The sequence below is a fragment of the Brassica rapa genome, chromosome A09 (assembly GCF_000309985.2).
Source record: "Brassica rapa cultivar Chiifu-401-42 chromosome A09, CAAS_Brap_v3.01, whole genome shotgun sequence".
NCBI classification, from domain to species: Eukaryota; Viridiplantae; Streptophyta; class Magnoliopsida; order Brassicales; family Brassicaceae; genus Brassica; species Brassica rapa.
The window spans coordinates 35,462,502-35,488,038 of record NC_024803.2 but is presented as its reverse complement, the minus strand read 5'-3'; the positions used below and the strand labels follow the sequence as shown (position 1 = coordinate 35,488,038).

The 25,537-nt window shown below is 36.6% G+C and overlaps 5 protein-coding genes across 6 annotated transcripts; 2 read left to right on the top strand and 3 right to left on the bottom strand.

Moving 5' to 3' along the window:
- The first annotated feature begins 2,131 nt into the window (after nt 1–2,131).
- Nucleotides 2,132–4,919, top strand: LOC103841496 (putative serine/threonine-protein kinase-like protein CCR3). Its single transcript, XM_009118039.3, has one exon. It carries the CDS (start codon nt 2,366–2,368, stop codon nt 4,778–4,780), a length of 2,415 nt encoding a protein of 804 aa, XP_009116287.1. The 5' UTR covers nt 2,132–2,365; the 3' UTR covers nt 4,781–4,919.
- Nucleotides 4,920–6,577: 1,658 nt separating this feature from the next.
- On the bottom strand, nt 6,578–9,883 carry LOC103841495 (phosphoinositide phospholipase C 7). Its single transcript, XM_009118038.2, has 9 exons — nt 9,118–9,883; nt 8,637–8,833; nt 8,362–8,497; nt 8,039–8,278; nt 7,731–7,963; nt 7,534–7,651; nt 7,300–7,443; nt 7,135–7,221; nt 6,578–7,067 (listed from the first exon to the last, which is right to left on the bottom strand). The coding sequence occupies exons 1-9, from the start codon at nt 9,415–9,417 to the stop codon at nt 6,774–6,776; spliced, it is 1,749 nt and encodes a 582-aa protein (XP_009116286.1). The 5' UTR covers nt 9,418–9,883; the 3' UTR covers nt 6,578–6,773.
- A 233-nt stretch (nt 9,884–10,116) lies between these two features.
- Nucleotides 10,117–11,825, top strand: LOC103841494 (peptidyl-prolyl cis-trans isomerase CYP21-2). The gene is made up of 8 exons (XM_009118037.3): nt 10,117–10,398; nt 10,473–10,526; nt 10,601–10,670; nt 10,847–10,894; nt 10,998–11,021; nt 11,132–11,314; nt 11,412–11,487; nt 11,560–11,825. The coding sequence occupies exons 1-8, from the start codon at nt 10,318–10,320 to the stop codon at nt 11,696–11,698; spliced, it is 675 nt and encodes a 224-aa protein (XP_009116285.1). The 5' UTR covers nt 10,117–10,317; the 3' UTR covers nt 11,699–11,825.
- A 1,002-nt stretch (nt 11,826–12,827) lies between these two features.
- LOC103841493 (protein yippee-like At3g55890) lies at nt 12,828–15,108 on the bottom strand. The gene is made up of 5 exons (XM_009118036.3): nt 14,606–15,108; nt 14,273–14,316; nt 14,070–14,178; nt 13,909–13,964; nt 12,828–13,771 (listed from the first exon to the last, which is right to left on the bottom strand). Exons 1-5 carry the CDS (start codon nt 14,843–14,845, stop codon nt 13,702–13,704), a joined length of 519 nt encoding a protein of 172 aa, XP_009116284.2. The 5' UTR covers nt 14,846–15,108; the 3' UTR covers nt 12,828–13,701.
- Nucleotides 15,109–21,945: 6,837 nt separating this feature from the next.
- On the bottom strand, nt 21,946–25,135 carry LOC103841492. 2 transcript variants are annotated; one of them, XR_627818.3, is made up of 4 exons: nt 24,696–25,134; nt 24,343–24,614; nt 22,449–22,632; nt 21,946–22,239 (listed from the first exon to the last, which is right to left on the bottom strand). XR_627818.3 is itself a non-coding variant. In XM_009118035.3 (3 exons), exons 1-3 carry the CDS (start codon nt 24,991–24,993, stop codon nt 22,567–22,569), a joined length of 636 nt encoding a protein of 211 aa, XP_009116283.1. In that variant the 5' UTR covers nt 24,994–25,135; the 3' UTR covers nt 22,463–22,566. The 2 variants fall into 2 exon arrangements, 1 of the variants encoding a protein (XP_009116283.1); XM_009118035.3 differs by lacking the exon at nt 21,946–22,239 and having other exon boundaries at nt 22,463–22,632; nt 24,696–25,135.
- Nucleotides 25,136–25,537: the final 402 nt, after the last annotated feature.

Sequence of the window (25,537 nt, the reverse complement as noted above, 5' to 3'; positions counted from 1 at the left end):
GATTTGAGAACTAGTTGTGCATGCGAAATGATAATTGGTAAACGGAACGTGTTACATGATTAAAACAATTTAAATGCTTTGGCCATTTTGAACATCCATTTATTAACTTAAGTTCCGTATAGTATGGTTTAACATAATTTGTCGCATGTGTTTCTTTTTTAGAATTGGACTACTGCAACGAATACCAGCACTCGTAATTACATTAAAACAAGAGAGTTTATGAAAGCTGCAGCCTATGTAAATCACTCAGAACAGTTGAACACATTTATAAAGTATTTTACTTTTGAAAGAAAAAATATTCCAGGACGTGAAGATCATGCAAGTTTGTGTGTATTCGTAGATCTCTTGCCCATGCTTTTCGATAAGACTGTTTATAAATTATAATAAGCGGCATGTATCTAATGAATGAACATCAAACAACTTATAAAGCTTTTTATTGTATTTACATATAAACCACCGTAATTAAGAAAAACACGCCACCTATGTTTGTTTAGTACTAGAAGTTTTTTGGTCAAATGCGGCCAGCCATTGAATTAGTACATGCTTAATAATTTTCTGTCTTTTTCAAATTTAATATTGTCCTCTCATTACCGAACTAACTTTCCGTGCGTCAATGAATTTTTCTTTTTTTCTTTTCCAAAGCGGGAACTCGTTAAGAAAGTAAATGCGCATTAGTATTAGAGAAATTATTTGTCTTAATTCTTCAATTTTGTTTCACCGTAAAAAATAATGTCCCTTAATTATATATGTCCTTTTTACTGGGACATTGTAAAAATGTGTTATTTTATAAAATATTTAATCTATTTCAAAATGTACGTTTTTGGAATTTATACAAATATTGTTATAACATCTTAAATTTTTATGATAAATTTTTTTTTGGTGATTAATTATTTTCTACAATTTTAGTCAATTAAAATTCAATAAAAACAATTAAGCTCTTTAAAGTTTATAATTTACCATTGTTACCTAATAAAAATACATTAAAATATAAAATTATATACTCTGAAACAATTTCCTCAAAAAACATGGATGATTTCCCTCCTCTTTTGATACTTGAAGTTTTTAAGAAATATTTTGTTCTAAATTAGATGACATTTTAAATTTTCTATGTAAAATTTATCAACAATTATTGTAAATAACCAATGATATTATAGCTTATATTTTATTATTGGTTGAAATGTGGTTAGTTAAATTATTGATAATGTTTTTATTTTTAAAAAAATAAAAAATTTAAATATATTGTTAATTTATGTACACAATCTAAAACATCATTTATAGAAAAGCGGAGGAGTATATACTTCTATAAAGCAGAAAAGCATATACTAGTGATATGGGTTAATGATTTTGTTTTGTTGAATGCTCGAATTTCAATGGACCTTAGAAATTAGTCTCGGTTCAGGTAGAAAAAAGAAGAAGAAAAAAAATAAATGTTACGAAAGAGAATCCGTGAAAAGAATATTAATGGTAATAAGATTTCCACTAATATGATCATAATTAATTTCCACAATTTTGTGTAAAGGAAAAGATATGCTTTTATGGTAAGACAAATTTCCATTGATGGTCATATTTAATTTCGTATTATTTCTTTGATTCCTAAATTGACCCATTGTTAGGGGTGGATATTAATTGCGTTAGTTTGTTTACATGAGTTCAACATAGATAGTTCAACAAACAGAAATTGACAATTAAATTAGTTAGAAAGAAGAAATGAGTTCAACCATCACCATTTTGGAAACATGGACTAATAATAATAGTCAGACTGAATTGTATTTACTGTTTACATGGGAAATTCAGTTTATTTATATTATTCACATTACTTTTTATCAAATGAGCGGTTGTTGCATGAAAAATATGAATCTAGCATATAATATACACCACACATATAACGTAGTTGTTGATGTATTAAAATATTGAAACGGTCGTAAGATTTCAATTCAAATTTGTTTGAGAACCATCAAATATAAGCCATTGATAGAAATATATCTTAATTAATAACCAGAAAACACTCGTATTTTTATTCATAAAAGTCCTGAATTTCATTTTAAAATCTAGCAATAGTAATGTTTTCGAGTTATTGCTATACAGTTATACTATTAATTAACGTAAATAAATACAAAGAAAAAGAAAAGAAACATGCATGACTCACAACATATCAAAAAGTCATTTCTTAACCAAATCCTACTAATATGTTATTTAATTACTGTTTTGTCTTCTTAAAGACACATTTATTCTTCTTCGTCTTCTTTCACCGTTCGTCTTCGTCTCTCTCTCTCCCTCTCTCTCTCAAGCAGAGTTTTTGACGCATGAAAATGAATGAGTCGTACTTAGAATCGACGAAGACGGCAGTCAAATTCAACCTTTATCGATGAAAAGGTCTATCTTTTCCACCGTGGCGTTCTCCGTCACCGTCGCCGTTATCTCAATCGTCATCTTCTTCCTCCCAATTCCCGCCGCCGCTTTAGGCTCAGGCTCAACTTACGCCGTCATATACGGCTCCGACACCGTCTGCGCCTTAATCTCCGGTCAACCCACACAGCGCATCCTCTGCTACAACACGCGCCTCCGTAACAACCTCACTCTCAACCCCGGCGTCTCCTTCTCCTCGATCGCCGCCGGCGAGAATTTCCTCTGCGGGATACGATCCGGCGGTTACAGCCTCCTCTGCTGGGAGAACATCGGAAGCTACACTCTGAAACCGAAGCGAATCTACTACAACGACGCCGTTTTGCTCGAGAGTCTCTCCGTCGGCGATGGTCAAATCTGCGCCACCGTTAACGGCACAAACGCCGTGAAATGCTGGAGAAACGATCCGTCAACGCCTCCGAACGAGGGGTTGAACTCAATTTCCTCCGGCGTTGGGTTCTCATGCGGCGTCTCGGTTCGAAATAACCGAGTCCTCTGCTGGGGAAAGGATCCGGTTAAATCCGGTCAGATCCAAACCGGATTTGGAAACCAAACGATGGTTAGCATATCGGCCGGGGAGTCGCACGCTTGCGGGTTAAACTCCACGGGGAGTTTGATCTGCGTCGGAAGCAACGAATCGGGTCAGCTCAATGCTCCGTCGGGTCAACCTTATCTCTACTCGGATCTCTCTCTCGGGTCGAACTTCACTTGCGCGACGCGAAGCTCGAACAGTTCCGTAACGTGCTGGGGAGGAGGAGCGGAGAGGTTCAACAGTGTAACCGAAAAGATCTCATTCGAGTCAGTTACATCCGGGTCGGGTCTAATCTGCGGGTTGATATCCGGTAATCTATCCGTTATGTGTTGGAGCCCTAATAACTTCTCAAGAATCTTCCTTCCTTTCCAAGATATCTTACCAGGTCCTTGCGTTGAATCATCTCTTTGCACGTGCGGTGTGTATCCACGATCTGATCAGCTGTGCTCCGGCTCGGGTTCGATCTGCAGCAAATGCAAAATCTCACCTCCTCCACAACCACTATCACCACCACCCCCACCCCCACCACCACCGTCAGAGTCAACCTCATCTCCGCCGTCGAAGGCGTTAACGAGAGGATTACTAGCGTTTGCGATCGTTGGATCAGTAGGTGCGTTTGCTGGCGTTTGTAGTGTGGTTTACTGTTTATGGACCGGAGCTTTCTTGGGGAAGAAGAAAGTTCATAACTCGGTTCAACCGACGGTAACCCGCGGCGGTTCGAGTACCCGGTCAAGCAGCTCGGGGACTTCTCGGTCCTTGACGATAAGACGTCAAGGATCGAGAATGTTTTCGATGAGGAGACAGAGAAGCGGGACGTCTTCAATGAAACACGCGGATAAAGCCGAGGAGTTCTCCTTCTCCGAGCTCGCTTCCGCCACCGGGAACTTCTCCTTAGAGAACAAGATCGGCTCCGGGAGCTTCGGAGTTGTCTACAGAGGCAAACTCAGCGACGGGAGAGAAGTCGCGATCAAACGCGGCGAGGTAAACGCGAAACTGAAGAAGTTTCAGGAGAAAGAAACCGCGTTTGACTCGGAAATCGCGTTTCTATCGAGGCTTCACCACAAGCACTTGGTGAGACTCGTTGGGTACTGCGAGGAGCGAGAGGAGAAGCTTCTGGTCTACGATTACATGAAGAACGGTGCGCTTTACGACCATCTTCACGACAAGAACAACGTGGAGAAACACAGCAGTTTGGTCAACTCGTGGAAAATGCGGATCAAAATCGCGTTGGACGCGGCTAGAGGGATCGAGTATCTACACAACTACGCCGTGCCGCCGATTATTCATAGAGATATCAAGTCATCAAACATCTTGCTAGACTCTAACTGGGTCGCTAGAGTTTCGGATTTCGGGTTGTCGTTAATGGGTCCGGAGCTAGGGAAAGATCATCAGCACCCTCCGATGAAAGCTGCTGGAACGGTCGGGTACATCGATCCAGAATATTACAGTCTCAATGTTTTAACGGACAAGAGTGATGTCTACGGGTTGGGAGTTGTGTTGTTGGAACTGCTGACCGGTAAAAGAGCGATTTTTAGGAACGGTGGGGATGTGGAAGAAGGGTGTGTCCCGGTGCATTTGGTGGAATACTCTGTTTCGGCGATTACTATGGGTGAGCTGGGTCGGGTTTTGGATCCTAGAGTTGGATCGCCGGAGTTAGGGGAAGGAGATGCGGTGGAGCTGGTGGCTTATACGGCGATGCATTGTGTGAATGCTGAAGGGAGGAATCGGCCGACAATGACTGATATTGTCGGAAATTTGGAGAGAGCATTGGAGTTGTGTGGAGATAGTCATGGGAGTATCTCTAGTGGCATTTGCTCTATTGTCTCCGAGATTGAAAGAGATTAAAACTATTTTTACATAGATGATTTTTTTTTACCTGAGGATTTTATTTATTTTTCTAGTTTTTTTTTTGGTTTTTCTTGGATAATTGTTTTTGTAATTAATCATTAGTGGTAGTTGCTTAGGAGAATTTGAATATTCAACATTCGTGGTCTAACCTTTTGGTTGGGAAATGTATAATCTGGACAGCGGAGAGCGAATATTAAAATTGGATCATTCTTTTGAAAAGAAAGAAAAGTTTGTGTGACACTATTATGATGTCGTTGTTTTGGACCATCTGGTCAAACCGTGTGTTGTTTCATGCTGGTAGAGCCACCAGCATGGTAGGGAGACGATGGATATTGGATAATGACTTTGGCGTGGAAGTATAATGTATACTCTACTCTCTTTCTGTGAAGGCAGCCATAGACATTTCATGAAAGAGATAAGTTATTAATTAATTTAAGGAAAAGTTAAAAGTGGGTCCCTTCTTACACGTGTGTGGTCTCTTAGGTTGACATGTCATCATGCAGACAAGCAAACCCGAATCTGTTGAGTTGGAAGATTCCAATTTATTAGCGGTCAACAGTTTCTTCCGTCTTTTATTCTTTTTGAATTTTCCAAGTCATTAAAGTTTTGCTTTATGTTTTGACGAAAATTATTCTATAACTTTTTTTTTTGACTAAGAACTTTGATCTTTTTTTTTATAAATATGAACTAAAAATATTTTAAGGAGAAATATATAATTCGATAGTTTGATGTATTTTTAGAATGATGAATATATAAATTATAATATATCTTAATACGAAAGATAGAAATTAGGTCAAGTTATACAAAGACATCAAATAATAAGTTCATTAAGGTCGGAAATTTTTTCTTGCGTCTCCAATAATTCTGTCTAATTCAAGGGCAATCTCAGTCAAAGTTAAGTAGAGTTTCGATGAAGCTTCCAAACATGTGTTTAAGTGTTTTGATCCTAACAAAAGAATGTGTGGTTTGTTAATGCAGTATCCAAACATTATATGCGGTATAAAACATGATCCCTAGAGTCCGGATCAAAACACATACAACAGGTGTTACAGCTAATGTTAACTGAAATCCCATTCATTCACTTTGAGCGGTCCTTCTAACTTCAAAAAAAAAAATACTAAACTTCAAAGTCATATCTAAAAAAGAAAAGAAAAAATGATGGGCCATATAACGTCAAAATTGAATTAATGATCTACAATGGGCCATGGAACTAACTTTTAGATATACACCATATTAATAAAAGCTCTTCCACGCGGAATAAACTAACGTAGCAGATATACACGGATGATCTTATTTTTAAGAAGTGTGGCGGCAGACGGCAGTAAGGTGGTGGGGCAGCCATGGCGGTAAGGACGGCAAACAAATAAGTGTCGTCTTGTCTAACTTATTGTTTTTATATTTGATATCAGACCTTTACAATCAACTTGATCTAACAGCAATACAATATACACTTCCACTAAAATAATAGAGGATTTGCAATACATAATTATCCAACATTTAAAAAATAATAATAAAAGATTTCTTAAAATACTAATACTTTAACCTTTTTTTTTTGAATAACACTTTAACATTATTTAATTTCAAGATTTATCGGAGAATTCTTAAAGATTCTCAGTTCGTAATTGCAGCTTAGTAGCTTACAGTTCAAAATTTCGTTATGATGCAAGAAAAAAACATATCAAAGAAATATATAGGGATAAATGACCTTGCAAGTATTTAGTTATATCATGTTTACTTCATTCAACCATTCAAATGTTACGGATCAGAAGCCTAAAACTAAAAGTGTGCAAGTAATGGGATGGCAACACAGTTTTTTTAAATCAGCATAAAATTTTGTTCACTCACACTCACAGCTCAACACTAAAAAACCAATACGGAACGATCTCACCATTACCAAACTCATCCAACCACAATCACAAACTCGGTTTATTTTCTGTACCAGATCCGGTTTAAAGTGCTTAAACCCGGAGAACATTTCTTATATATAAACTCACACAAACTCCAACCGCACAAGAAGCTTCACGGATCTACACTTCACCCCATCCTGATTATGCAAAGGAACAACACGTATTCCTTGCCTCAGTTCCCAAACCGGCAAGCAAGTTTGGCCTCCAAAATCATCTTTCTCCGACATGTCATACTCATGTACCTCTATGCGCAAAAGAGCAAGCTCTGGAACAGTTAATGGGAACTCAAAAACCTCATTCCAATCTGGTATCCAATTATCCTCTAACATTTTCGTCTTCCTCATCACCGTATCTGCTGTGACTCCAGCAATCCCCACCTGAAAATATTGTGATCATCAGTTTCAGCCTCAAACTAAAACCTATAAGGTTGCAAATTATTTTTACCCTTGTATAGAAATCAGGTGGAGAATATCTATCAAAGTGTGTGTGAGGAAAGTCGTAGTACCAGCCTTCTCCCATGTAGATAGTTACCTATAAAATTATATATAAGTACTTAAATCAAAAATATTATAAGTTCATGAGGTTTTACGCAAAGGATATATATCTGACCCTTAGTGTTGTCTTTACAGGTAATGTAGCTTCCGGATCAAACGCAGGGTCAGATTTCAACAGAATATCTGGTTTCTTGATGTATCCACATCCTCCATTGGCTCTGAACATTCCTTGCATGACCCATAGTGATCTTCCTTGTCCCTTCACAAGAATAAGTCATTTCAAAAATTTAATATGTGGCTGTCAGGCTGTGGAATATGACTTGATGTTCTGTTAAAATGAAGAGGAAACCTGCATATTGAAAGCCACCATTTGAGCACCATGGCTCCAGCCAACCAATGGATTGTAATTTGATGAAGTAATTCTAGTTCCTTTTGGGTAAATCCGAAGCATATTCCGCTGAGTAAATCTACAATCAATACTCCATGAATGATCAACATAGTTTCTTACAACACTTTGTAAACATGACATGTTATTAAAGGGAATACCTCACAATCTGTTTGGCATACTTTTCTGAGGCCTTTTCAAGTTGTTCTTCACTCAAGCTAAGCCTTCTTACTTTATCAGGATCCACTTTCAAACATTCAACCATCCCGCCTTTTGGTTTCCCAGCCTGGATTGCAATCAGATTCTTATATTGTGGTGGCACATTCTTTTTTAACTTATCTCCTTCATCATCATCGTCGTCATCATCATCGTCATCATCATCATTTGAATCATTCTAAAACAAGAAAGAAACAAAAACCAACTTATACATAAGAAAAACCACATGAACATGATGTGTCTCTACACAAACCTTGTCATCACTTGTGTCCTTCCGAGTAAAGGTTGGAACCTCTCTCCCCCAAACTTCTTCATCACCCAAACTCCTATCTTTCTTCACCACATCTTCATCATCTGTCGATTTCTTGTACTCTTTTGGAGGTTTGGTTGAGATGATAATACGCTTTTTCAAAGATGCTGGTGATGGGAACTCCTTTAAGCATTCTCCAGGAGGAGGAGTAAACAAAATGTCTCCAAAGATCTCACTAACCATCTAGAATAAAACATCTCTAAATCATTATAAAGAGAAACTATAGCAGAGAGAAGTTCTCAGAGAAATGCAAAACAAGCTCATACCTCAGCAACTTTAGCCTGGAGTTTTGGAGTAAGATGATCTTCAAGAGTTACAACAACTGGATAATCTGACACATCAAATGCATATGTTTGAATAGCATTCAGACATCTGCTCAGCTCCACAGGTGATGTAAGTGTCCTATTAAAAAATGATCAAATACAGTAGGTTTTAACATCTAAGAACAGAACAAGAAACCATGATCCATTAGATGACTAGTAGCTACAATTAAAAATCGGGCAAACATATACAATCAAATTTCATTGCATTATACATTTACCTCCCATGAAGAACATCAATACCATCTTCATCTGAGTTTGGCCAAAGATCTAATTCAATAACCCTGACACCTTTCCTCAATGCATCTATTATAGGTACTTCACTGCAGTCACTACTCAGCTGATTACCAGTCAAATACGAATTATGCCCTGTAAATATGAAATAATGTGACAATGGAGCATCCATGTCTTGGTGCACCTGCAAAAAACATACAAATAGTCATAAGAACCAATCTCCAGGAAAAAAAACTAGTGATCACATTCCTATCCAGGATAACATATGAGGTTTAGAGGCCATACACATTTTAAAGTTAATCTTAATAATTTAAAAGTTTTACAGTTTTGAGGATTCTTCGACCTATGCATAATAACTATTTAAAATTTGGGAGTAATGACGGATGTTTCTATCTGCATTCCAAATACAAAACTTCAATCTAATCCAATGAATATCGCATAATGTTAACATTTAAATAAGAAGACCACCTCATGATAAGCAAGAGGAGAGTTGTTGGCACTGAATAGGTATTTGAAGAAAGCGTCAAGGTGGAGACCATTGCGGTGAAGAAGAGAAGATGAGGCATTGACGATCGCTTGAGCCTCTTCTCTCGTCGCTTGATCTTGTTTCTGAACATCGGTGAGAAACCTAAGGAGATGATCAACAGTCATGAGCCCTTTGTCGGAGTAGTTATCGAAAATGGTCTTGATCTCAGACGGTGCAACCGACGCCGTGTGCCGGTACCTCCGACGGAAACAGAAACAGACTTTGTATGTTTGCTTCGACATTGGAACAGACGAACGATTCTGTAGAGATCTGTATGTGATCGGAGTTGTTTAGTTTAACTTTCTCGTTTGGTGGTTTTGATCGCAAAAAGATTGCTTTTCTATAAAACTTGGGATGTAAGGAATGATTTGCATTATTGGTCCACGTCGATTTTTTGTTTGTCGGCATGATAATAAATAATAATTAGATATTTCTTTGACTTTTTTTTAATACTTTCTTTCTAATTAATGATTAGATAAGTTCGTTTCATGCCTACAATGCCAGAAAAGGTATACAAAGATTTGAGTTTGAACGAGTTATGTGCTTAGCAAAGTAAAGTATTTGAGGAAACTAGTAAAGAAAAAGTATAATATTAGTTGTTAACAAATATTTTAATTCATAAAACAAAGGATAAAAATGTCAAAAATAACAGAAAATGTGTCTTGATTTATTTTCGGATGGAAGTCTCTATTTTCTTCTTTCAATCGCAAATTAAAATCCAATACCATATCGTTATCACATTCAATAGGCCCATCACCGAAAATGAAGCAAAAATATCTCATTGCACTATAGCTTTCCATGAAGAACATGTCTACCATCTTCTGAACTTGATGAGAATGGCTAAAGTTCCCAATTTTTAATCTCTGACGCTTTTATTCAATGCTTGTCTCGTTTAGTACGAATCATGCCCACGTAAATATGATAATAATGGAGGGGGCATTCATATGTATCTAACTTGCAAACCATTTAAATAAGGGGTCATACTGAAAACATTTTATAACTTGAGGGTACATTTACAATATTTCCCAAAATTTGCAACACGAGGATCTGCTTTGTTGGAACAGAACTGTTGGGAGAGAGATCTGGGTGGAACAAAAGAAGCACGAAACATAGTTTGATTTGATCCCCGACAAATCGAAGTAATGGCGATAACGGCGACAAGATTGGTCTCTCTGACTCTCTTGTGGATCGTCGTCCTCTTCGTCACACTTGCTCTCATCCAGGTTTAAAACTTTCTTCCTCCCTCATACTCGATCTGGGTCTGCGACATTACTTACGTTTTGTGGCTGAAAATCAGATTAAATTGACTGATGTTGCTGATCCTATGGTCAATGAGAAGGTTGCTGATCAGGTTAGCAACTGAGCTCATAACAATCGTGTGTTTGATTGATCAGACTTTGTAATCAAAGGTTTGAGATTTATCAGGTAGGAGAGGATTTAGAAGGAGTTACCCACAAAGTTTACTTTGATATTCAGATCAATGGTTCACCTGCAGGTTCATAAAGTTTCCTCCTTTTTTTTTCTATTTTAATTTGGAAAATTTGAAACCAAAAAAATATATCTGATTTTTGCAATGTCACTCTTGTCTCTAAGTGAAACTGTGACTGTTTTGTTTGAAGCTCATGCTCATAGAGTAAACTTTTGCTTACGTTTTGTCTCTCATGTATATAGGGAGGATTCTCATTGGGCTTTTTGGGAAGATAGTTCCTAAAACTGCAGGTACAGTTTCGAGTCAAAAGAGTGATGGAAAACATCTTCAAATTGTCTGTCTCTCTGGGGTGATTTCCTTTTAATGAAACCAATGATTTTTCCTTCTTTGCAGAGAACTTTCGAGCGCTTTGCACGGGTAGCCAAGTAGCTTCTGTTTCCCCTCTTTAACACTCGTAGTCTTTAAATCTTTTGAGACAAAAGAGTGTTTTTGGGGTTTTGATGTTTTATCCTCTCCTTTGTGTGCAGGAGAGAAAGGAGTTGGGAACATGGGGAAGCCTCTTTATTTCAAAGGAAGTACTTTCCATAGGATCATTCCTAGCTTCATGATTCAGGGTGGAGACTTCACACGAGGCGATGGGAGAGGTGGAGAGTCGATCTATGGCGATAAGTTTGCTGATGAAAACTTCAAACTCAAACACACCGGGCCAGGTAACGCTCTAAAGCTACCTTCTAAGGCTAGTAAAAAAACTCAATACATAATGAAAAGAGAAAAGCTTACGGGGTTGAGTCTGCAAATGGATCTTAGGGGTCTTATCAATGGCAAACTCTGGACCAGACTCCAACGGTTCACAGTTCTTTATCACAACCGTCACCACGGGTTGGTAAGTAGGCTTGATGATTCTGTTTTCAGCGTTATCTGATTATGAGATTTTTAACGGTGTTTTGGCAAAAAGGTTGGACGGACATCACGTTGTGTTTGGGAAGGTATTGTCTGGAATGGAAGTAGTGCGCAAGATCGAGGCTCAAGGACAAAGCAGTGGAGAGCCCAAAGGCAAAGTTATCATTTTGGACAGTGGAGAAGTTTCTTTGTAAATTATCTTTCTTCCAGTTTTAGAAACTTCAAAAACGAAACCATATTGTATGTTTTCTTCATCTTTGTGAAACACACACAAAGATCAAGTGTTACACTCTTTCATCCAATGCTTTTAAAACCAGACCAGTAACCGAACCAAAAAAAATTTAGGTTACGCGTCAATAAGGTTTCGACCAGATTCAGTTAGGTTCAACCAAATTCAACTGAGTTCAATTATAGAATAAAAATACAATTAAATCTAAATGTTTGATTTTTTTTATAACATCAAATTGAATTACTTCTAATGGGAATGTATATGATCTACATGCAAAAGATCATTTAAATGTTTGGTTTGTTATTTTCGATAAATTTTACAAACATAATAAAATTTAGTTATTAGTTTTTGATAGAAATAATTATAAATTAAATTTAAATATAAACCAAATGAAAATAAAATATAAAATCAATATTTTGACTTCAAATATAAAATTAATATTTTAATTACAAATATAATGAAAAATAAATAAAAATTGTTTGTATGTTTTTTTTAAATTACCATTTTTTTGGTAAAAATCTGAACAATTCCTTTCTAAAATTGATTTTGATTAGTAAATTATAAACAAATCTAGTTTTGATTCACCTGATCCGGATATGTTCACGGTTCATATGGTTTAATCCGGTTCGGTACAGGTTTAAAAACACTACTTTCATCCTAACAATCAACACAACAGTAAGTAAAGTGATAACTCATTTACTCAGGCACATTCAGCACACGAATCTCAACAATCAGCAAGATGACTTGCATGAGTGGGGATTATTAGCATAACATACCTTTTTGCGTGTAAATGTTAAATTCGCATAACATACTTTCATTTGCACCTTATTAAAAATCAAATCATCAAAGCATAATCTGTAGTTATTTCATTCAAAGATAAATTCGACTGAATGATTGAATAAAATACATTTAAGAAACAAGAAGACTCGTTATTAATATAGAAGTTTTTTCTTTTCTTTTCATTCAACTAGAATGCGGCATGATGATGAATTTGAAACCTTGACTATACTTGAAACATCTCTAGTCTCTCGTCCGAGTTAAACCCTTTTATGGAGATACATGCTTTTTTCAATCGATTTGCGTTTCTTAGGATGTATTTGGCAACTTCTTTCTTTTTTTTTTTTTTTTTGGCAACTTCTTTCTCTTCTTCTTGTTGGTCTTTGTAGGAACGTTCTTCGATTGGTTCAATTCTTTACAACTTACACCAACTTTTCCGTAATACCACTCACCGACAAGCTTTAGGACTTTTAATCTAGGAGACGTATTGATCATGCGCGTATGTAGATTCCACCAATCTGCTTTATCTGTACTTAGCTCCAAATGTACTAACTGATGAATGATAGTACATTTACAAGGAAATGTAATCATCTCTGGTGGACATGATGTGCGTATGCGATGCCAATCCACATTCCTAAATCCATACCATCGCAGCTATCTTAACTAAAACGGAGACTCCAACTCTCTAGGATCGAAGATTTATGAGAAAGCAGAAGCCTACAGACATTCTCTGAAAACGTCTCATGTTGACTTTGATTGAGATAAGTTTAGGCACCATCTTCCAAATATGCTTCCATCGTTAAGTCAGAACACTCGACATCTTTGGTTGGAAGCAAAGAGAGTATTTGAACAAGTAGAGCTTCAGGTAAGTGGCTGATCTTGTTCATTTTCTTGATTAGAGACAAGTATTCAAGAATTGAAGAAGAGATTGGAGCAGAAAAAAAAATTCAAACAAAGAAAGGGAAAGAGAGATCAAAGAAAGGCATAGATTTGTTAAAAGCTCAAAAGCCCAAATGAGATTAAACTCTAAATTAAAACCTATGAAACTAGGCGTCATTTCAGGTACCAAATGTACTTATTCCAAAAAGAAATAAATAAAAATAAGCTAAAATTGAAGAATGTACATTCTAAGAGAAATCTCAAAAAGCGAAGGAAAAAAGCTCAAGAGAAGTCATCAGAATCATGTGATTATTATATCTCAAGTCGTGAAATTTCTTGACAGACCAAGTCGTTGCTATCGTAAGGACCCACAATCTTATACCTGTTGCAAAATCAAAAGATATAAATGTTTGGGATCAAACCTCAAATACATTCTTGAATCAAAACTTGTAGCATTTGTTTATGTTAGAACTTGCAAATGTGATTAATGCTTGATAAGAATAAAAAAAGGGCTCTTACAATTCAAGAACTGATTTTCCTTCCTTGTATTTTTGGTTAATATCATGGGCAGTCACCTGAAAACATTAAACACAAAACCAAGATTAACTATACTCCTGAATCAAAATAGAACTTAGACTATTATTATGACTACAACTAATTAAATAAAATTGGTGTCTTACGTATTTCCAGCCAACGTTTGATCCACAACCAACACAGAAGATGTCAGTTACCGTATGAAGTCCCGTCATCAACATTCTGTCTTCTTCATTTCCAGTTGAAATGTTTACACTAATCATCATCAACAACAACAATAAAAACGCAACTAGGAATAGAGATAACGAACTAAAAGTACAAAATTGATATAAGAAATCAGAAAACTTACACTTCATTGAAGAGATAAGCTTGTCCATACCTGCATTGAAATGACTGCACAAACACAATGTCAGTACTATAGTGTAGTCTATATATATTACTCCATGTGATCCAAAATGTATGATGTTTAAGGTTAATGCACAACTGTTGGTCAACCTAAAATATGAAACATTTTACTTATTAAAACATCAAAAACTTTTGTAAACATCATACATTTCGAAACAGAGGGAGTATATGTTATTGATGAATGACATCAAAACCTTTTAATTTACCCTAGATGAAAATATCATTTGCATATTAATGTGAAACCAGAAGAAGATCATGGATATTGAAGAGATCAAACCTTGGACATGATGTCTTGTTCTTTTGTAAGATGGGTGTTACAGTGTTTGCAACTATAGATTTGCCCTTCCAGATCCACGATAAAAACCCTTCCCATCTTGGTTGAAACGACAAGAAGTGTCTCTCGACTGTGAATTGAATGATCCCCAAAGTCTGAGTCTTTTGATTTATAAAGTGAAAGTGAGGAAATCAAGGGGAGATTTGTTAAGACTTTTGGAGTAGTTTTCGGTAGCGTATACATACTGTTGTTATACCTAGATGATTTGGTCTAATCAAAGATTTGGAAGTTGTGATATATAGCAAGAAACGTGGATATGAAATGTTTTTTTTTTGGTGTTCAAATGTAAAGATACTACACTCTTAACAACTAGATATCCGAGGTATTAGGCGACCAAAAGATTTTTCTTTAATCACATACAGTTATTATTACTTTTAGGGCTAGTAAATACATTTTTTTTCTTAACAAAATCTTCACTTCGATTAATAATATACAAACGTTTATTGAAAAATCTCCTTTGACTAGGTAGATACGGAAATCAAACATTTGTTGATGAAAAAAAAACATTTGTTTATGATAGTCTGAAATAACCCGAGTCTTTTGTATTGTTACCATTTTCTGTTGATGTGAACGTGTATCTGTTTGAAGAACACGTAAATGGAAGATCCTGGGGGGCTCTCGTGATAATAAACCTAATTGTATAAGTTTTTGTAACATTCTCTTTACTTTTGTTTTTCTTTTAAACGTCTGAGAACAACTGAATAAATCAGCAAAGCAAAGAACAAACGCAAATTAAGAAACCACATTATGAAGCTCAATCTTAAAGGAAAGACTAAGAACATAATTAATGGAGATTCTTAGACCATCATTAATCCTAGCTTATTTTTATTTTTTATCTTTTTCTCTGTTTAAAAAAATAAAAAAAATAAAAACGAACCAATCGCGGGCCGCCACATGTCAGTGGGGCCTGCAAAACAGCTCAAGCATCGACGCCTAATCAGACGTCTAAAGCACTCTGTTTTCTTCTTTTATGGTGGATTCCACCAAGAAGCACTCCATCAAACGCTTTCCATTGATGGTGCTCTTAGGATGAGGTTCTTAGGACGAGGTTGTTAGCGGAATATAATAATCCCACTCTGAGGAATTTAAAATGCACTCTCTTTACTTTTGTTTTTACATAATAAAATATATTTTTGTTGGTTATAGTCAAGTCTCATGATCGGTTTAGGTGGTTGTCAATTAAGCTTAGATTCAGAACGGGTTTAGTTTGGTTTGAGTTGTAATTGATTTGTACCGGTTCTCTTTCTCATAGGTGACATACGTGTGGTTTGTATGCGTGTGACGGTTAATCATCCTGGTTGTTATAAAGGTTGGTTAGCTGTGGATAAGGTTGATTATCTGAGCTGATTAGGTTGTTAGATCAGTTTTATCAGAATCACCATTCTTGTTCTTAGAGAGAAAGAGAGCGAGGCGATCGAGTTGTAGAGACGGTGGCTCAAGCTGTGAGTTCACACGTTGAAGATATAGTCTATTGCTGGTTCGATCCCAGCTCCGGTGAGGTATAGCGGCCACGCCTAGTTAACGGTGTGGTGCGGTGAACACCGGGTCAACACTTGTTGGTGTGCTCCTTAGTTCGTAATCTAGCTAGTAGAGAAGTAGGTCATTCTCACAAATTGGTATCAGAGCTGAGGTTACGAAGATTCCGAAGAAGCGTCGAGATCGAAAGAGTCGGAAATCAAGAAAGGTGATTCGATCGGATAATCGCGAAAGGATCTTGCGATGACGACGCACAAGATGAAGATGGAGATATCAATCAAGATGTTTGATGGAACAGGTGACTTCGGTATCTGGAAGAAGAGGATGATCGCAAACCTGAGCGTTCAAGGTTTGAAAGACACTCTGTCACCACCATCACAAGCTTTAGTGACGGCGAAGACAGACGATGAAGACGAGGAGTCCAAGAAGAAACGAGATCTTGAAGAAACTGCAAGATCTGAGAGAGATGAGAAGGCGATGAACATAATCTTCATGAGTGTAGGAGATCATGTTCTCAGGAAACTTGATAAGTGCACAACAGCGTTGGAAGCATGGGAATTACTGGATAAGTTGTATATGGCAAAGACACTGCCCAATCGAGTACATGCTCAGCTCAAGGTGTACTCGTTCCGTATGCAAGACTCCAGAACAATTGATCAGAATGTTGATGACTTCCTCAAGCTCATAGCGGATCTCAGCAATCTCAACATAGAGATCCCAGAGGAAGTACAAGCTATCTTGCTTCTCAACGCATTGCCAAGTAGATATGACTCTCTCAAAGAAACTCTGAAGTATAGCAGAGAAGCTATCAGATTGGATGAAGTGGCTAGCGCAGCAAAATCCAAGGAAATGGAGTATAAAGATTCATCTCCTGCAAAGTCAAGTGGCGAAGGCAACTATGTGAGGGGTAGAACGGAGAGCAGAACTCGAAACCACTCCACAAGCAAGTACAACAACAGGCCAAGGTCAAAGAGCAATGACGGTAAGAGACTTTGTTGGATATGTGGAAAGGAGGGTCATTTCAAGAAGCAATGTTACAAATGGTTAGAAAGGAACAAGGATCAGAAGCATGGACAAGATAAAGGTGAAGCATCTATGGCCAGAGATGATGCGAAAGACCTTGTTGGACTGCTAGTTGCAGAGGCAAATACCGTTGAAGCAGATAAGGAAGAATGGGTGTTGGATACTGGATGTTCGTTCCATATGACTCCACGAAGGGATGTGTTCATCGACCTTCAAGAGACTAATGCAGGGAGAGTTAGGATGGCAAACAACTCTGTATCTGAGATAAAAGGCGTTGGGTCGGTCAGGTTTCAGAATCCTGATGGCACAACTTTCTTGTTACAAGACGTGAGGTTCATGCCGGATATTTCAAGAAACTTGATATCCATGGGAACGTTAGAAGAAAGAGGCTGCGAGTTTAAAGCAGCTAATGGAGTTCTCAAAGTGATCAAGGGGTGCACTGTATTCATGAAAGGAGCACGGAGACAATCTTTGTATTTTTTGCAAGCCAAGGCAAAGAACTATTCGTTCTCATCGGGAGAATCAAGCTCAGTCACCACAATAAGCCGGCCTTTAAGTAACACTCAACTGTGGCACAGCAGATTGGGACATCTAGGCCAGAAAGGAATGGAAGTATTGAAAAAGAAGAACTGTTTCGGGAAGAGCGAAGTTGGTGATCTGGAGTTTTGTGAAGACTGTGTGAAGGGGAAGACACACAGAGTCAGTTTCTCACAAGGAAAGCACAACACTAAAGACAAACTGGACTACATACACTCTGATCTTTGGGGTTCTCCGAGTGTTCCTCCGAGTTTAAGTCAGAAGCAATATTTGATTTCATTCACAGATGACTACAGTAGGAAGGTGTGGGTGTACTTCTTGAGATTTAAAGATGAAGCATTTCAAAGCTTTGTGGAATGGAAGAAGATGGTAGAGATCCAGAGTGAGAGGAAAGTAAAGAGATTGAGAACCGACAACGGTTTGGAATTTTGTAATCATCAGTTCGACAACTTCTGCAAGGAGCATGGGATAGTGAGACACAGGACGTGTACCTATACGCCTCAGCAGAATGGCATAGCAGAGAGGTTAAACCGCACCATCATGAACAAGGTCCGCAGCATGTTAAGTGAGAGTGGTTTGGAAGTAAAATTCTGGGCAGAAGCAGCTGCTACTTCGGTTTATCTCATCAACAGGTCACCGTCGTCTGCTCTGGATTTTGAGGTCCCTGAAGAACGGTGGTCATCATTTATGCCTGATCTCAGTGGTTTAAAAAGATTTGGATGCATAGCATATGTTCATTCAGTGGAAGGTAAGCTTCAACCACGAGCTAAGAAAGGCGTGTTTACTGGTTATCCTGAAGGCACAAAAGGTTTCAAGGTATGGCTTCTGGAGGATGAGAAGATGGTTATTAGCAGAAATGTTGTTTTTCAAGAAGATAAAGTATATAAGGAAGTCAAGGTTCGACTTACAGAACATGAGAATGAGGATTCAGATTCTCAAATTATCAGATTAGAGTCTGGTGAAGATAGTGCTAAGGAAGAGAAGAGTCTTACCTTGGGAGAATCTTCTGAGGAACAGTCAAGCACTGATTCAACGTCAAATACAAATGAAGAAGAAGGTTATCAGTTGGCAAGAGACAGAGCCAGAAGAATTACGAAGCTTCCAGCACGACTGAAAGATTATGTGTGTGAAGATACTGATGGTGAAGATCAGTTTGCGTGCTACGTGTGTCTACTGTCAGAAGATACAGCGTCGGAGCCTAACTCATATCAGGAAGCGATGATGGATGCTGATAGTGACAAGTGGTACAAAGCAGCTCTTGAGGAAATGACTTCACTGGAAGCAAATAATACGTGGGAGCTGATAGACAGACCTGTAGATCAAAAGGCTATAGGCTGCAGGTGGATCTTTAAAAGAAAAGCAGGCATCACAGGGGTAGAACCACCGAGGTTTAAAGGGAGATTAGTTGCTAAAGGCTACTCTCAAAAGGAAGGGGTGGATTATCAAGAGATTTTCGCTCCTGTGGTAAAGCATGTGTCTATAAGGTACATGTTATCAGCTGTTGCTTATTATGACATGGAACTTCAACAGATGGATGTGAAGACGGCTTTTCTTCACGGGAACCTTGATGAGTTTATAGTTATGGAACAGCCAGAGGGTTTTGTGGATAAACAGTTTCCAGACAAAGTGTGCAGACTGAAGAGATCGCTATACGGGTTGAAACAGAGCCCGAGACAGTGGAACAAGCGGTTTGATGATTTTGTTCGTGCGCAAGGTTATATCAGGAGTGAGTATGATTCTTGCGTGTATTTCAAACAGAATGAGAAGGGTGTCTACATCTATATGTTACTCTATGTCGACGACATCCTAATAGCTTCTGTCGACAAGAGTCAGGTTCAGAAGTTAAAGGCAGAGCTCAGTTCTGAATTTGATATGAAGGATCTTGGAGATGCAAAGAAGATCCTAGGCATGGAGATAACGAGAAATCGCGACAAGAGAGAGTTATCTGTTTCTCAAGAAGATTATCTCTGGAAGGTTTTGGGGAAGTTTAACATGGATCAATCAAAGTTAGTTACTACTCCCTTAGGAGCTCATTTCAAGTTGAAAACGCCTACTGATAAGGAGTATCAGGAACAGGAAGAGCGTATGAAGAATATTCCATACCAGAGTGCAGTGGGAAGTATAATGTATTCTATGGTTGGAACTCGTCCTGATTTGGCGTATGTTGTGGGGGTCATAAGTCGATTCATGTCAAGACCGGTTCATGAACATTGGCAAGCCGTGAAATGGGTTTTAAGATATGTTAGAGGAACAGTTGATACGAAGTTGAGTTTCAAGAGTAAAGGAGATTTTGTGGTTCGAGGCTATTGTGACTCCGATTACGCTGGAGATCTAGATATAAGGAAGTCAACCACTGGCATGGTGTTTACTGTCGGAGGAAATCCAGTCAGTTGGAGGTCTTCTCTTCAAAAGGTTGTAGCTCTCTCATCTACTGAAGCAGAGTATATTGCTCTATCAGAGGCAGTAAAGGAAGGAGTTTGGTTGAAGAGATTTGCTGAGGAGTTGGGCTTTCCACAAGACTCAGTTGAAGTGTACTGTGACTCGCAAAGTGCAATAGCACTTTCAAAGAATGCAGTTTTCCATGAGAGGACAAAGCATGTTGCAACCAAGTATCATTTTATAAGAGATCTTATAAGTGCGGGAGAAGTTCAAGTTTTGAAGATTGCTACTGCAAACAATCCTGCAGATATATTCACGAAGGTTCTGCCAGTCTACAAATTACGAGAAGCACTCAAGATGCTTCGGGTAACTAAAGACTGAAGAATGAGAACTATAAGAGTCTGGTTAAGGACTCAAGGAGGAGCTCGGTGATGGGTTCCAGGTAGGAGCTGGTTGAAGCTTCGCAAGAGGATCAGGTACTTGATTCTGAGGTTTATAATGTTTCAAGTTTGAGGAACATAGATCTTGTCTAAGTTGTTTGATGAGGGAGACTTGTCTAAGGAGGAGATTTGTTGGTTATAGTCAAGTCTCATGATCGGTTTAGGTGGTTGTCAATTAAGCTTAGATTCAGAACGGGTTTAGTTTGGTTTGAGTTGTAATTGATTTGTACCGGTTCTCTTTCTCATAGGTGACATACGTGTGGTTTGTACGCGTGTGACGGTTAATCATCCTGGTTGTTATAAAGGTTGGTTAGCTGTGGATAAGGTTGATTATCTGAGCTGATTAGGTTGTTAGATCAGTTTTATCAGAATCACCATTCTTGTTCTTAGAGAGAAAGAGAGCGAGGCGATCGAGTTGTAGAGACGGTGGCTCAAGCTGTGAGTTCACACGTTGAAGATATAGTCTATTGCTGGTTCGATCCCAGCTCCGGTGAGATATAGCGGCCACGCCTAATTAACGGTGTGGTGCGGTGAACACCGGGTCAACACTTGTTGGTGTGCTCCTTAGTTCGTAATCTAGCTAGTAGAGAAGTAGGTCATTCTCACAATTTTCATGACAAAATATTGTCTCTAAAATACGAATTATTCTTCGTACGAAAAATTCCATAACATTTTTTTATCCATAAGTTTCGAAGAGTCTACGTGTAGTTAAACATTTTAATATGAACCAAAAATTTAGAAATATGAAAAAACCAAATAAGAATCAACGGATGATAAATTTCCGCAGATAAACCGTGTGGACTTCCGGTTAACCTCGCGTGTGTATTGATTGCTATCCTCTTAACATTTACTGTTTTGATCTTCACTCATTCACTCCTCATGGGTCAAGTCTACTTAAGTTTTCCTTTTGTCATTGTCCACAATAAGTAGAGGAAAGCATGTTTTCGATTTATATTTGTCTCAATCGTTAGGTCCAGTTTTAAGGCCCTCGACCTCATGTTTCTAACGGACTATACACGATAGACATTTGGACCAAATCCTCCAACTAAGTATAGCTTATCAACGGCTTAATTAGTCCGATCCAGTAAACTGATTACGGTTTCATAACCTTATTCTAGTCTGTCATAGTATCTATTGATGATATAAACGATAATGTTATTTTTGTATTGAGTTGTGGATTTTTTTTGTGAGTATATTTTCTAAATTCAGCATCAGATCTTGTTTAATAAATTAGTTAACGTACTTTACCACATAAAACACGCTTTTACAACAAGTTTTTGAATTCGACTGTCACATAAGAAAATGAAGTATTTCAACCGTGAGAAAAATCCACGAGGTTCACGTTCTCTTGCGGAGTTTCAAAAATGTCCATAGACAAGTTTACAAACATACATATCCTTTTTGTTTATTTGTCTGCTTAGAAAGGAGTGGAAGAAAGATGCCTTCGGCTTCTTATCTCATTTGATGAAAACATTGTTTATACAACAAACAAAACAAAAAGACAAAAGTGTAACGGTGGATCATTCATTAAAGGAAAGAGTAAATCAAAACTATAATGATTCGTTTTTTGTGTGTGTCTACCTAATTTAAAATCTATAATATAGTAACACTGCCAATCCATTGGAATTGTCTTTTGTATTCTCACACGGAAAAGCATAGTGTGTTATAGTAAGCCCCATTCGTTATCTGTTCTTCCCTCTACAGATTATCCTTTGGACCTTTCTGTTACAAAAAAAAAAAAACAACATTATCAATACAAATATTCTCAAATTGGTTACCTCCACTATACATGACTCACACTCCGAAAATGATAGTAATTAAAGCAACTTTTATATTCAATAATCAAGTTTATAGTTAGTATATGCAAGTTGGTGGTCCTCATAATATGAAAATATCAATAGTATAAAGAACGATGGGGTGGATTTTGTTACCTGAAACTTGAAAGGAGAGACCAAAATTCAGAAGATGTTGCATTTGATACTTATATTTATATACATAAAGCTGTACTGGAAGTATAAATATGTACAAGTGTCGTTTGTCTACTATTAGCTATTTGAGTCTCTCTTGTAGGAGGATCTTCTGGTATCGAGGAAACACATTCTTACAAGCTGAAACCTGCAATCAGATTACCACAAACACAAGATTAAAACCTTAATTTGTTTATTTAGTCACAGTAGGTGTTCAAAAAAAAGTTTATTTAGTCGCAGTTAAATTTAAAATCACGTGGCATGTCCTAGGTGTTAGTGACGTTGTCATGTCCTAATGCTTTATTAATATCTACAGTACTAGGTTAAGACCCGCGCCTTGCGCGGGATGAACATTATATATAAAATAATTTTTATATATTATATGTTTATAACATATTATGAAATAATAAATAGATATTGAATAATTAAAAATTCATTATCTATTACTTATATAATTAAATTGGTGCGAACATATAATATATAAATTTAACTAAATTTAAATGATAGTAACATATATACGGCATATTTTAATATTAATATTTATTAGATGATGCTTTTTGCTCATATTTTTTTTTTTATCATTTGTATCTGTTATAGCAAAAAATCTAAATTAGTGATAACAAAATTTTCACTGTGAGATTTATGGTTTAAATAATTTATAATATTTTAAAAAATTAAGTTCTCAATATTTTTTCAAATTTTTTATCAAAATGTTCAAAGTAAATTTCAAAATTAAGATATTTATGTATTTTTATATGGCATATAGTTTAATTTAAAATGATACATATATTTATATATCTTTTATTTTTGATACTTATTAAATGAGACTTTCAACTTATATTATTTTTTAATTATTTGTATCATGTCATAACTACAAAATTTTTAAATGATAGATCACAAAATTTGAATGTGAATTTATACTCGTTTTTAAAAATTCAAAATATAATATATAAATAATTTTTTTAATTTTTATTATATGGTTATTATGATTGTTTAATTTATTTTAATAGCTTAAAATTAAACAAATATTATTATAATACACACTTATTCTTATCAAATCTTTATTATTCAAAATCATTAATTGTCATATATACTTTAGCCTTATTAGGCAATTCCGTAATCTTATTTAAGGAAATAATAAAGCACATTAATAATGTATTTATTGTGGTTTAATAAAAAGTTTATTATATATTTAGATGGACCAACCTATTTTTCTAAGGATTCTAAAAATCATTCTAGTGATGACATGTGGCTACAAAAAAATGTTACAATGCTTCTCAAATAATATATAAGGGATTTAATTTTTATAAATATCTTAGAAGATTAGTAAAGCAGCCCATGATTTATTTTATTCATCCCACACGGTTCCCACTCGGAAACATCCGTTTCACTCTAATGTGATTTATTCTTTTGAGGGCCCCTAACTGTCACTATCCAATTAGGTTTGAATTAAATTGTTTTAAATATGAAAATGTGTCTTGTTACTCAAAATTCAATTTTTCTTTTTGGGGATGAAAAATCAAACCTTCTAAATTGACCAGTCATTTTCTAACCTATAAACTACATATGAACTTCAAGAACCCTATAGTGCCAAAAATGTGTAAATTAATTCAAATCGTTGACTATATAAATAATATCTAAAGTCACATGCTATTCCTGACCGAGTCTGATTTTTATTAGTGGTAGAAGAAGAGCATATCTACATATATATTTTTAAATCAAAATATATAATACAAGATTTGAATATTAAGCAATTCAAAACTGCCTTTTAATTTTTAAATACTAATAATGTTCTCCCCATAATGTTTCTGTAACGGCTAAAGTTGATATAATTAAATAAAAAAGTTGAGAAACTTACGGATTCGATGTCGATCTTGAAGACTAGTAGCTTTCTTCTCTCTCTACAACTTGTTCTATACGCCACAACGATATGACCGATGGCTAAGACCGACGAACACACAAACAGAGCCACTTCCTCTGTTCTGAAACTTCCTCCTCCGATCACTGGCTCACCAAACACAAACGCTGCCTTACAAGACACGTAGATCAACGAAGATATCGAGCAGAACATCGTTATTGTCAGATACGGACCTCTTGATAACTTTGGTCCGTCACATAGCCCATAAACACCTGTTATACAAAAAATACAAACTTCAAGAACAGAGCTATGGACTTTTAGTGTTCTAGTCACTTAGCTTGTGGGGTACTTACATAGTATAATGGCAGATCTAATGATGGAGATGATAGGAATATCGATGAGGGAGTATCTGAAGTCGTAGTTGCTTAGATGAGAAGAAACAGTCGCCGGAGAAAGGCGTAGGAGAGAGGAGGAGGAGGAGAGGATGGCGGAGGGGAGGATGGCGTCTGCGACGGCGAGGAAGATAGGAGCAGAGAAGAGGATGAAAGAGAGGAGCATAGTGAAGAGAACGAAGATAGTCTTGACTCCTCTCCATAGAGAAGATGAATATCTTCTGGTCTTGCTAACTTCTTCTTTGCTAATCAGACCCATGTTTTGAGTTTCTTCTCTAGGGTTTTTGTTATTCACAGAGGATTTATAATTGATGCAAGTGTTATTTGTTTTAAAGAGACTTTTCTTGAGAGGTTTTTAAAAGGATTGAAGAATACAACAATTTGACGATGCTGACGATAATGCTGATGTGTGATTTGTGTATAAATAAATAATATTTTGGTAATGATAATGACGTTTTTCTGTTGAAGTATAACATTTGAGATGATGTTGTTTTGTACGTCTTTTCCAAGGAATATCTATTCTAGAACATTATAATATGACTGGGTACGTGTTATAGGAATTAATCGACAAGAACTTTCTATACGTGCCTGCTTCATTTCGTTTCCGATTGATTTTGTTGGTTGGGTATATAGAATGGATGTAGCTGTAAATTTTTAATCCTATTATTGCTTTCGTATTTTCTAGGTCCTGGCATAATTTGATTAGATATCAGAAATAATTAGCGACAAAAGTTATATTGTAAAAATTACTGTTGATTTAGTTATAGAAAATTGTTTAGTGAAAACTATATATATTTATATTT

Excerpts from the sequence above, each read along its gene's own strand:
- LOC103841495 (XM_009118038.2), bottom strand. The coding sequence starts at position 9,417 with ATGTCGAAGCAAACATACAAAGTCTGTTTCTGTTTCCGTCGGAGGTAC. Across the intron at positions 7,444-7,533 it reads TGGTGGCTTTCAATATGCAG|GGACAAGGAAGATCACTATG; the intron begins GTTTCCTCTTCA and ends ATTCTTGTGAAG. Across the intron at positions 7,222-7,299 it reads CTGTAAAGACAACACTAAGG|GTAACTATCTACATGGGAGA; the intron begins GTCAGATATATA and ends ATAATTTTATAG.
- LOC103841492 (XM_009118035.3), bottom strand. The coding sequence starts at position 24,993 with ATGGGTCTGATTAGCAAAGAAGAAGTTAGCAAGACCAGAAGATATTCA. Across the intron at positions 24,615-24,695 it reads TAGATCTGCCATTATACTAT|GTGTTTATGGGCTATGTGAC; the intron begins GTAAGTACCCCA and ends TTTGTATAACAG. Across the intron at positions 22,633-24,342 it reads TCAAGATCGACATCGAATCC|GTTTCAGCTTGTAAGAATGT; the intron begins GTAAGTTTCTCA and ends ATCTGATTGCAG.
- LOC103841496 (XM_009118039.3), top strand. The coding sequence starts at position 2,366 with ATGAAAAGGTCTATCTTTTCCACCGTGGCGTTCTCCGTCACCGTCGCC.
- LOC103841493 (XM_009118036.3), bottom strand. The coding sequence starts at position 14,845 with ATGTATACGCTACCGAAAACTACTCCAAAAGTCTTAACAAATCTCCCC. Across the intron at positions 14,317-14,605 it reads AACAAGACATCATGTCCAAG|TCATTTCAATGCAGGTATGG; the intron begins GTTTGATCTCTT and ends GTGTTTGTGCAG. Across the intron at positions 13,772-13,908 it reads GGAAAATCAGTTCTTGAATT|GTATAAGATTGTGGGTCCTT; the intron begins GTAAGAGCCCTT and ends ATTTTGCAACAG.
- LOC103841494 (XM_009118037.3), top strand. The coding sequence starts at position 10,318 with ATGGCGATAACGGCGACAAGATTGGTCTCTCTGACTCTCTTGTGGATC. Across the intron at positions 10,527-10,600 it reads ATGAGAAGGTTGCTGATCAG|GTAGGAGAGGATTTAGAAGG; the intron begins GTTAGCAACTGA and ends GAGATTTATCAG. Across the intron at positions 10,895-10,997 it reads GATAGTTCCTAAAACTGCAG|AGAACTTTCGAGCGCTTTGC; the intron begins GTACAGTTTCGA and ends CCTTCTTTGCAG.